The sequence below is a fragment of the Lynx canadensis genome, chromosome A3 (assembly GCF_007474595.2).
Source record: "Lynx canadensis isolate LIC74 chromosome A3, mLynCan4.pri.v2, whole genome shotgun sequence".
NCBI classification, from domain to species: Eukaryota; Metazoa; Chordata; class Mammalia; order Carnivora; family Felidae; genus Lynx; species Lynx canadensis.
In genome coordinates this window covers 81747884-81760323 of record NC_044305.1, presented here as the reverse complement: position 1 = coordinate 81760323, position 12440 = coordinate 81747884, and the positions used below count along the sequence as shown (strand labels likewise).

General features: G+C 36.7%; 1 protein-coding gene across 5 annotated transcripts in view; it reads right to left on the bottom strand.

Moving 5' to 3' along the window:
• Positions 1 to 310: 310 nt before the first annotated feature.
• The window catches only part of AFTPH (aftiphilin), a 67144-nt gene continuing 55014 nt past the window's right edge, over positions 311 to 12440 (bottom strand). For all 5 annotated transcript variants that reach the window (XM_032592653.1, XM_030310703.2, XM_030310701.1 and 2 more), the window contains 2 exons: positions 8453 to 8576; positions 311 to 1469 (listed from right to left, as the gene is read on the bottom strand). In XM_032592653.1, coding sequence (XP_032448544.1) covers positions 1325 to 1469; positions 8453 to 8576 — 269 coding nt within the window. In that variant the 3' untranslated portion in view covers positions 311 to 1324. The remainder of the gene's footprint in view (positions 1470 to 8452; positions 8577 to 12440) is intronic.

Here is a 12440-nt window from a genome sequence, read left to right as displayed (position 1 = left end):
CAAGCGTGTATTTCCTAGAAAAGAAAAAAATTCCCTATAAATCCTTATTTAACCTTGCCAATTCTGTTGAAGATATATTATAGTGAATCATGGGAATTTCTTTTATGATCTCATGTTCTACATAAAAACAGCTCAGCTTAGTATGACCCAGTTCCTGTGGGCCAGATTCTAATTCCTTCTGGTTTCAAAAAGCGGAAGCCCTACCAAATGATTTCCTCTGGATTGAAATACATTAAGATGGAATAAAATTTCATATCCAAACTCATTACATTTTCCCTCAGATACCAAAGTACAAAAACACAATGCTAAATTTCTTTTAAATTATTTTATTTTTGTGTAAGCTAAAAGGAAATTTACACACTGAAATCTCAAAAGACCTGGGCATGCACATTCACCTTGTCAGAGGTTCCTCTACATGTCTTTCTTTTTTCCATAGGAATTTCCCCAAACATTTAAAACCCATAGTTTTTACTGTATATACAGCCTAAACCATAGCAATCTATGATTATGTCATTTTACACTGTGCAAAATCCTCAAAAAATAGTGGTACGATAAAACAAAAAAAAAATCATTAAAACAAGTAAATTTCATTTTAAGACATTCATATAATTTGGTCCTTCTCCAAACCAAACTGATTTAAAACAGACACAATCTCTTTAAACCCCTCCAATCAAGTTCTGACAATGATCCATACCCTACAACAAAACAGCAATCAATTAAGTACCTCGCAAAAGGTCAAATAGCAATATGCCAGACTGAAAAGATTAAAAAAAAAAAAAAAAGCGCAAAAATGTTAACAAAAGCCAGATCTGAAACAAACCCACCACACGTAAAATTGAAAAAAAAAAAAAAAAAAAAAAATTAAATGGAGACTTTGGAGCTTATTTATGATAGCAAAAGTAATTCAACGTATGATATGAAAAATTAATAGAACATTCAATGCAATCTGAAAAGACTGAAGGGGATTTCACAGACAGTGGAGATTTGAGTTTTTAATTTTTTTTTATTTCAAAAGTTTTGTAAGAAGGACACCACCAGTGTATTTCACAAAGACATAAATGTATACACCCCAGCAACACAAAAAGAATAAATCTTCAAAAATGTTCACCCCCGATTATTTACATTTTTTCTAATATAAATTTAGGACTTCAGTATGTAAATAAATATACATTACTATGTATACCTTTCTAGTGCGGCTTACCAACAAATCAGCTGAACTTTTTTTTTTTTTTTTTTTTTTTAATTAGAGCAGGTATGCTTTTGATGGTAGGGAAGGGCTGGAGGAAAGGAAAAGCAATTGAAAGTGTCCAATTCACATCGGTTATCAGTCTGCTTTCTCTTGGGACCTTGTGGAAGGTGTTAACGTGGCTGGGAACATCAACACCTTGGCATGCATGAATGTTAAGTCAGGAAGGCTAGCGATCACCTTGATGGCTTCTTCACTTAGGTGCTCTTCTCTTTTCGGTTTCCTATTGACAAATGAAAACAGAGAAGTGTGTTGATGTGACTTTGCTGTAGGTCAAATGGGAGAAAATCCACTCCCAAGGCAGACAGCGATCTGTGGGGACTTCCTCTATCAGGTCCCGAACTTCCTAACAGCTTTGTGCTGTGTGCTTCCTCCGCCAGCTGCTGAGTCGCTCACAAAGACGTACGTCCTTCTTATGTATGCCCATTGCAGCCAGGCACGTCCCTGTAGATATTCACACGGACCTACGCACGGCCCACAGATTTGCTTAAGGCTGGAAGCATCTACTGCCCAGGCACCCTTTTAAAATGTTACTAAGCTGAAATATAATGCCAGAGCCCTAATAAAACTTCACCCAACTGGATTTCCCCCTGACCCCCTGCGAAACTACCAAAATTACTTCAAACATAAAACAAAGTATGTCTGGCACAAGACCTTGTAAGTCATTTTAACCTCAGGCTTTCTTAATCCCCCATGGGGAATTCCAGGAGAGAAAGCCTTCACCTCAAAAACACCCAGTTTCGGCCCCACCGGGACAGACAGAGCAGGTCCCAAAGCAGCACGGGAGCCAGTTGTGGACGTGGACAATGGACATACTCCACAGACGTGGAGAATGGCAGGACATACTTGGGGAGAGGGGGAATCCCCAAATCCTATGGGTTCTGTAGATGGAGGACATTTTATTACACTGACCCCTGCTACTAGAGGTGAGAGGGTTAGTGCCTAACACAGGAAGAACTCTTTTTGACCCGGGGCCTCCCAGCTGGTGAGGTGCAGAAATATCAAGTGAGCCTCAAACGTGGCTCAAATTGAGCACATGATTGTAAGCCAACCTTTATTTTTTCCAGGACATTAAATATATTGAAAGAATAGTTGTAGTCATACAGATATTAATTTTAGGCCAAAGTTTATTTTTAAATTGTTGACTCTAAAAAGCCCAATTTTCTTTTATGGTAAAGGATAGTTGGTACCATATTAGGTGTGACACAAGTTATTTCTTCCACCTAAATATGTTCTTTGGGATGGGGAACAGAAGTCAGGAGATGAAGCAAGACCAGAAAGATAGACATAGGCCTTTATTTCATACCTAGACTTTTCTGTTAATCACTTTTGAAATCAGGCTGAAATTAAAAGACTTAATAGAATGACTGAAAAATCAAACATCAGAATTTTAGGACCAAAGTTCTTCAATAGGGGGTCGAGCTTCAGGCACACTGAAACCATCAAATCAACCAATACTCAGTTCTAGGGTTTCTCAGAAGAATGGAATAGCAATCTGGTATTTTCTGATTAAAATCTACACTTTTAAAAAATGTCTATTTTTGAAGGAGAGAAAGAGTATGAGCGGGAGAGGTGCTGAGAGGGAGGGAGACACAGCACGAAGTGGGTTCCAGGCTCTGAGCTGTCAGCACAGAGCCCAATGTGGGGCTTGAACTCACCGATGGTGAGATCATGACATGAGCCAAAATCTGATGCTTAACTGACTGAACCACCCAGGTGCCCCCAAATCTACATTTTTAATTGCATTTAAACGACAGCAAAATTCTTAGGTGGGTATCTGGTGAAGAAAAACCAGATAGTTCATTTTTTTTAAATGTTAATTTATTTTGAGAGTGTGTGTGTGAGTGGGAGTGGCAGAGAGAGGGAGAGAGAGAATCCCAAGCAGGCTCTACACCCAGTGCAGAGCCTGACATGGGGCTCGATCCCACAACTGCGAGATCATGATCTGAACTGAAATCAAGAGTTGGACGCTCAACTGACTGAGCACCCAGGTGCACCCCACCCCCCGGATAGTTATTTTTAGTCTCAAAGTGAAAGACTGGAAGTGCATAATGGAAAAGGCCAGCCTCTCACCAACACTCAATCTTAGCATCACTAATGATGGAGTCAACTAGATATTACGCATCTTCTGATGTGGTTCAACACCTGTGCCGTTTACCAGTCAAACGCTTTACCTGAGTTTATATAGTATAATATAATAATTTGTGGATATAATTTCTAAAGCTTACAGGAAATAAGGGGAATAGAGAAAGATATTAAATACTACTCGAAGGAAGCCAACAGATAAAATCCAGAAGTTGAGACATTCTACAGGACACCTAGACTGATCTTTTTAATAAGCTAGTGTTAAAACTGAAAACAAAAGGCATGGTGGTAGATAAACCATATATTTTTTTTTTTAATTTTTTTTTTTCAACGTTTATTTATTTTTGGGACAGAGAGAGACAGAGCATGAACGGGGGAGGGGCAGAGAGAGAGGGAGACACAGAATCGGAAATAGGCTCCAGGCTCTGAGCCATCAGCCCAGAGCCTGACGCGGGGCTCGAACTCCCGGACCGCGAGATCGTGACCTGGCTGAAGTCGGACGCTTAACCGACTGCGCCACCCAGGCACCCCAGATAAACCATATTAAAGGAGATTTGGGAGCCATAATGGCCAGGTACAATCATTCTCTGCTTTGTTAAAACCAATATTCAATTGAGGGGATATCTGAATATAGCCTTGGTATCATATGGAATAAAAATATGAAGTGGACAGATGGAGACCACAGACTGCAAGGGTAAGTTCAATTCAGTATGGACTACAAAACTTACTTTTGGTTAAAACACCACACATACGTATATGTTTCCATAGAAAATTATCTGAAAGAATACACTATCTGAAAGAAGGAGTTATACCGACCTGAGTGGTAAGAATGTGAAACTAAGTTTTAACTTTTTGTATGCATTTTCTAACTTTCTATATAATCTACCTTACTGCTGCTGTAACGATAAATGGTTGTCAAAAACAGGAACAGATAAAATTATACCTAAACGGACTTTCTCCTTTGTGGAGTGCAGTTGGGGAGTGGGAAAGGAAAGCAAAGTAGAAGCTTCCACACAAGAAATGCTTGGTAAAGATGACTCCAGGCTTTTTACCAATAGCCTTACTTCAGAGGCACTCCTCGGAGGCAACAGGAAATTGAACAAAGTTTACAGAGTTCATAGTCTGTGTATTCATCTGTACTCAATGTGCATTGATGTGATCTAGTTTTTTTTTTTTAGCATATAGGAAGAAAATGCTTGAGAATTTGAAAATAAAAGTTGTATCACGAACATTTTTCAAGTCCAAAAGCAGTGACCTAATTTTGATTTATATTCTTTAGCTAAGATTTATCCTTTTGTCAGTGGAATGCAACTGAGAGTCTAGAAACAAACTCAACAAGGGTGCCAAGACCATCAATAGGGTGAAAAACAGTCTTTTCATCAATATGGGCTATCCACATCTAAAAGAATGAAGCTGGACTCCTATCTCACACCACATTCAAATATTAAATCAAAATGAATCGAAGGCCCAAATGTTAAGAGTTGAAGGTACAAAACTCAGAAAAAACCCTAGGTATAAATCTTTTGGACCTTGAAGTAGGCAATGGTTTCTGGGATAGCTATCATCACAAAGTCAGTGAGAATGCAGCAAAACTAGAATTCTTGTATATTACCGGAAGGAATGTAAGATGGTGCCACTACTACGGAAGATAGTTCGGCAGTTCCTCAAAAAGTTAAACATATGACTTGGCAGTTCCACTCCCAAGAAAATTGAAAACATCTGTCCACACTAGAACTTGGACATGAATGCTCACAGCAGCATTACTCAGAATAGTTGAAAAGTGAAACAGCCCAAGTATCTATCAATTGATTAATGGATAAAGAAAATGTGGTGTAATCAAAGGAATATTATGCAGCTATAAAAAGGAATGAAAAGTACTGATACACACAACAGCATGGCTGAACTTGAAAACATGTTCAATGAAAGCAACCAGATACAAAATGTCACATACTATAGGAGTCCATTTATACGAAAGAATCAGAATAGGCAAATTCCTGGAGACAGAAGGCAGATTAGTGGATGTCAGGGGCTGGGAAAAGTGGCAGATAGGGAGTAACTGCTAATGAGCATGGAGTTTCTCTCTGGGGTGAAAAATATGTTCTGGAATTAGTGGCAACGGTTGTGCAATGCTGTGAACACACTAAAAACCAATGGATTTTATGGTATGTGGCTATCTCAATTAAAAGATTAAAAAGAAAAAAGATGTATGTACCCCTTTTGGCAACTAGTTTGGCTTCTATAAACCTGAGTTAGAGGTCTGTGGCTACTAACTAGGTGGCCACCCACTGATTCAGATAAGGAAGAAATTCTTCTCTATACTAGAAAAGGTGAACAAGAAGATGGAACTGTTTTAAAACTAAGAACTCGTATTTCTTTAAAAAGTGAAAAGTCATTTTTTTCTTACATATGCAAAACCACTTAAAAAAGAGAATGCTGTTTGTTACACATCAAATTCCTCTACATGTACCACAGTCTCTTAACCCTCTCGTGCCTTATAGTCACTCTATCTTCTGTGTACTGTCAATAGCCAAGAAGGTTTTGCTGAGCTTTACTTCCTGTAGTTTATTTTATTCAAAAACAAAAAGAAAAACAAAACGTAAAACAACAAAGACTCCGAAATTTTCTGAAATGATACCTGCCATCCCCTTTTCTTTTCCCTGTACAACTGGGAATCATTCATAAGGACAGCTTACAGGATTACCTTCTAATTGTAAGACTTGTCAATATTTGCATTTCCTACCATTTTCAAATAACTAAATCCTCAAAGTTGAGGAATACAAAGCTGGCAACTCATTTTTTTCTCAATTTGTTGTTGAAATTTTTTTTTAATGTTTATTTATTTTTGACTGACAGACAGACAGCAAGCGGGGAAGGGGCAGAGAGAGAGGGAGACATAGAATCTGAAGCAGGCTCCAGGCTCTGAGCTGTTAGCACAGACGGGGCGGGGGGCGGGGGGGGGGACGGGACTCGAACCTATGAACCACAAAATCATGACCTGAGCCAAAATTGGATGCTTAACTGACTGAGCCACCCAGGCACCTCTCAATTTGTTGTGTATTAAACATGAAGCTGGATAGATACTAGAGAGCAATTCAATGCTCTCAATGTTACAACACTAACCTTAGGATACACACAATAGTTTTAGTTCATTCCATAATGGTACAGAATAAGGGAAATAATGAAAATAACTTCTTAAAAGTAATAAGAGTTAAAAAAGTTCCCTGGTGTACAAGGGATGTTTCAAGGGTGAGTTAAAAAGAAGAGCAAGCAAGTTAAAAATGTGGTTTAGAGCTCCTCCTAATGGCACGAAGACAGAATTCTGATCACTGGGACTCTACTATAGTTCATTCAGTGAGATTGCAGAGGAAAAAAAGGTAAGGAAACAGGACTGTCCTTAGAAAAGACTGTCCTAAAAATAAGCAGGGGAAAGCCCAAACAATAAAAGCATCAGTAGTTTTTTTTTTTAAGTCAAAGGTAGCATTTGGCTAACATATATAGAAGAAATAATGGACGAGATTTGTATGAGAAGAATTTTGACTTGTAAATATGCTTTGAGAAAAGAAAAAATTAGAAAGTAAGCAAAAAGAATCCAGAGAGGCTTCATTTACAAGTAGGTTTACTTAACAGGAGGCTTTAACAGTGTCAGGGGGCATTACTACAAAGAAATAGGAACAATGAGAATAGAGAAAATCTGTGGATGAAAGGAAATGTGCGTGCATGCTGTTAAGTTTATTTTAGGGAAAAGCTAAGGGTATCCGCAATTATACTAACGCTCTTATATAATTATAAATATCAGTAATATAAAATATCTATTGAATGAATGGATATTTAAGCACAAAATACAGTTTGAAAGGCAATGTGATAAACTCAAGCCAAAGTTTTAAGACAGGTAAGCATTTATTATTCACAAGAAAAAAAGATATATACACACACACACACACATATATATATGGGTGTATATACATATGTGTGTGTGTGTGTGTGTGTGTGTGTATATATATATATATTTTTTTTTTTTTTTTAGAGTAAGCAGTAGAGAGGAGACAGACAGAATCTCCATGCTGGGTGGGGAGCCTGATGCAAGGCTCAATCTCATGACCTTTAGATCATGACCTGAGCTGAAATCAAGAGTCAGATGCTTAACAGACTGAGCCACCCAAGAACCCCCCAAAAAGGCTTTTTTAAATGGATGCTTTTCTATAGAAGAACTGATTCAAAAGATAAATCTGAACCTGACAAGAGGAATGTTTTTATTTAGGACTAAGGGCTATAATACTTCTGCCAAAGTGGGCAGCTAACAGATAAAGATTTCCACTTGAAGATGCTGATGAAGAATGGATTTGGGACAGCAGAGTCAGTAGGCCTATCAACCAGAATTTGCTCTTGCAGTAGTGATTTCCTGGTTTGCAATGACTACTTCTTATTAGGAACTGGCCTATTCTTATGGCTCACATGTCAAAGCAATGGCTTATTATTCCAGCGCTAAATTGTGTAAACCTAAAGGTTTCCTGAATCCTAAACACAAGGCCCAAGTGACAATCCTTCTATCTGGTTCCGACACGGAGAGAGAACTGCTTTTCTAAAGGCCACACCCCTGGCCTCCCAGAAAGCCTGGCAAAGCAAGCCTTCACATCCCAAATCAGAGGTGCTGCATATCAGCAAAAACGAAGAAAATAAAATAGTAGCATCGCCTACTCCATCTTAAGCCAGGACTCAAAAGATGAACCTACATGACTCTGGGAGTGTGAAAGTGGGTTCCCACAGACGATCATCTCAATGGTTATGAAGAGAAAGAGGGACTGTTTCTACAATGGCTTATGGTCTCAATACTTAATCAGAATTCTCCTCTCTGAAGTTTGGAGGGTGGAGTAAAAAAGAGAAAAACATATCTGTCAGCCCTTTCCAGCCTCTTATGAAATAGCTCTGCTCTAATAAAGTTCATATTAAACATAGTTTGATAACTGTTTTCTGGAATTAGGCATCTATTGATTTTTATAAATACAACACGAATTTTAATACACATTTAATATTGAAATACTGTCAACTTATTCGCTTTCCCATTTAGGCAGTTTTGTTAAACACGGAATTCAAAATAGGGTGTAATGAACCCTAGCTGTTTACCTGGTAGATGTGCTTGTCTTCTCTACTGTGGACATGAGTCTTGCAAATGCATCAGTCACTTTGAGGCTTGAGGTGGAGATTTCCAGCTTAGAAGTTGTTAACTCATACAACTCTGGATCCACACCTTATAGTATAAAATGATAGTCAGTGATGGCAAGCTGCAATAGGTTACTCAATTAGCTACAGTCCAAGATGCAAAAGGCAATTATTCTGTAAACATCTGAGTCTTTTCCAAGCATAGCACATCTTTAGACTACTGTAGTACTGAATTTATTTTTTACATTAGAGATTCCATGTTTCAGAGTTTTTATGAAGTAGGAAAGTACTTTAGCCTTAATCTAACATTTAGGTAGTGGCTATCACGCAATTATTTCTAAAATTTCTGTCTGCTATGGAAAACTCCCTCAATTTTAGATTAGTTAGCGATAAAAGTTATCCATGTTTCATAGAGTTCACGTTTGTTACATGACATTTCAATGTTCAAATGTACTGATTAACCTCATTTTGGAACTTCCCTCTCCCTCTCCAACCATCTTTTCTCCATAACTTTACTCCTCACCAAAAGATTTGGAAGCTAACAGGAAGTCTCAAACATGCTAAATGACTCAGTTAAATATATTCTGACCATGAGGACATGAAGCATTACTCAAAGCATCAAATTATTACTAATGATAAATTATATACCACATTGTTTTTTCTTCAGGTAAGAAGGAGGGTTAAATATTCCCAGAAAAATATAATAAAAGCACAACTTTTAAACAAAATGAAAACTGTCTCAAGGGTTAATTATATTTCTATGGTCTCATATCTGATCTTGTTTAAATAATTCAAAATAAAGATGAGGTCAGAGAGATTATAAAAGTCTATAAAAATTCTCCATCTGACTTCACTAAAATATGCACATATATTTTTATATTTCCCTTGAATACAGATTTATATTAAATAACAATGACTATAAAAACACTGAAAAGAACAATTAGATATTTTTGATTCAGGCTGAATGTTGGATAATAAAGACTCAAATAAAAAACCTATTAATCCTATACTCTCTTTGGTACCAGCAAGTTACTGGAGATAAAAAGTTTAGTAGTTTCAGAGTAAGAGAAAAGCAGATTGTAAGGAAGAATATCTTACAGTTTCATCAATTTTTACTTATTATTCCTAAAAAGTTCTGAAGATCAGCAGATAAAGTTACATATAAATATAAATACTGATGTTATAAGTTTCCTCCTTTTAAGATATTTTAAGGGTAAGAAAAAAAAATCAGGAACTGCCTTCTATTAACCACCTTTGCAGATGAGTAGCAGATGTAAAAACAGATCTCAGATGTTTACAGAAATCAAACAAGCAAAAGCAGCTTCCACAGTTATCATGTCCAACAAGGGAGGAAGGCTATAGAAAATGTTTGTTGACTCTCCCAAGTTCTTAATATTTCATTAAGGTACAGTTTCAAAATATACTTAACAAGGCCTTTTATTAGTATTTCTAGAAGTATGTAGGTTTCAATTAAAATCTAAATAATTGTAGATGCCTGTAAGGGACCAAATGAACCCAAAGTACCTCCTTCCTCCACTGTGAAAGGTTGGATTCCAAGTAACCAAAAATTTAAGCTGATGTCTAATATATAATGCAGAGTAAACAACTGCATTTCGACTGGCAACAGGAAAGTGGTAGTAAAAATTTGGTTGGGTTTATAAAATACTGGACATTTGGCTGTCAAAGAATAAAGTGGGAAATGAGAGAGAGAGAGAGAGAGAGAGAGAGAGAGACAACACCCACCGCCCCAGCCCAAAACAATGACCATCACAAAAAAAAAAAAAAAAAGGGAAAAGTACCAGGACTATGTATTTTTCAAAAACAAGATAACTATTCTACACTAAAAATTGGAGTAATTTTTTTAATGGAAGAGTTTGCTTGTTTTTTTTGTTTTCTTTTTTTACTTTACAGAACCTTAATGAGGCATAGTATAAATAACTATAAAGCTAGCCAACCAAGTTCTATGCCAACCTCCTAATTCTCACACACAAAATAATTAAATAATCGCAAGCTAAGTAAGACAAAATGACTTTCCCAGAAACAAGTCAGAAAAAGTGCAAGCAAGTGGTGAAATGGAATACTGAGAAAGGTGCTGATACCTGTAGCTTGATGGTAAGTTTTAACAAAACCCAATAGCAATAAAAAGAAGCCAAAGCAAATTTATAGTAATCAAGTTTACACAGCAGCTAGAGCATACTAATGAAAATATGGAACAAAATTATTTAAAAGGTTCCAAAGTAACGAGGACCGCATTTGAGCATGCTAATTTCACTTCTATTACAACTCTAAGCTTCTGAAACCACTTGCTCTTCTCAAAGTTGTGTATACTGAGCCTGGTTATCAGGTGATTTCTGTACTTCTTTATATGGTGAGATTATTTGTGTTATGGATGGTTTTCAACTGAGTTTGAAATGTAATGAAGAATTAAGTTTAAACCAGGTTTTAGGTGTCCAAAAATAGCGACCTCATGTAAATTACAGTATGGTTCATGACAAAACAAATCTGAGAGCAAATTAAAAATGGGAGCTTGGTATTTCATTCTTAGGAACACAGTAATGAGGAAACTGATACACAAGTTTTTGGTTGTCTTTTCTTCCCCCAATTAAGTATTAAAAACAGCTAATTAGGCTCACCCAGGTCATTTGATAGCTCAAATGTATTTAGAAGTAACTTGAGTAAACAGTAAAATATCATTTGGAAGTCAAAACCAGACACAGATTGGTTTTTCATATGCTTACAAAATCTCAGAAATAACGAAAATGATAACCAGGGGCTTAGGTTTGAGAAATCCAGTCATTCTACCAAATGGCCTTAGAACTTCCTTACAGTATGATCAGTTTTCCATAACCAGATTTTGGAGAAGGATGTTCTGGCTTCCAGGCTCACCCTTATCTGACTTGTATGGTCTCCCCCATTTCCCATCATGGCTCCTAAACTGCTGGAAGAGGGTGCTATATTCAAGTGGAATAGAACAAAACCAGCAAATTCTCAGGAAACAGGCTGGCTGTGTAACTGACTGCTAGTGGGGATGGAGAGGGATCCTCGCTATGCATTCTGGGCATCAGCATCTATATAGCACCCCAACAGCTGTCTGGTGATCAATGGGCATGATTACCAGGATCACAAGGCGGGATGACAGGGACTCATTAAAATTATATTGAATAAAATGTAAACATAAAAATGCCATTATATTTTAATCTTTTATTCAGTTAGAAAATGACAAAGTACATTAGTCCTTTGGTCAATAAACTGAACTTCGCAGGGCTGAACATTAATTTAACAGGCACTCCAGTAAGTTTTAATTTCTAGCTTTTAATATCTCATAGCAATTTTTTTTCTACTATTAGCTTCTGTAACATTTTTTTCTTCATGGAAAACTAACAGAATACTTTCTATGTAAGAGCTACATGAAAACTACAGAATAGTTCTATGTGGGACCTATATATAACTAAGTGCTAGACTAACATTTTGGAATCTAATTATACACTTAGCAGTAATAAACAACTAACTGAATGCTAGAACTTGTAAAGGTTCTATTATCACAGGCACTACAACGTAAAGTCATCTTTGTATACTAAAATATTCTTATATCTCTAAACCTGTATTTTCTCAAATGGCTTTATAGAATATGCTTGTAAAAATAAGCATATAAAATATCACATTTTCCATTTACAGGAAAAAAAAAAAACCCACAAACCCCGCTCTTAACTAAGGACATTAGGGCCATTTTACTCCTAGAAATTACTTTCAGCTCTGAATATTACACTTAGAAAGCTTTCTTTAAGACACATTTCACAGAAGTCAGTTGTTATAATCAGATACTAGGAAATAACAATAGACAGATAAAAGAAAAGTATCAGAAAGATATTAGAATACAATCTACTCGTTTCCTTGTTTATAGGAAAGTCACGTGGTGTGGTCATGCTTTTTAGTAATTAAACTAGAATTGTGG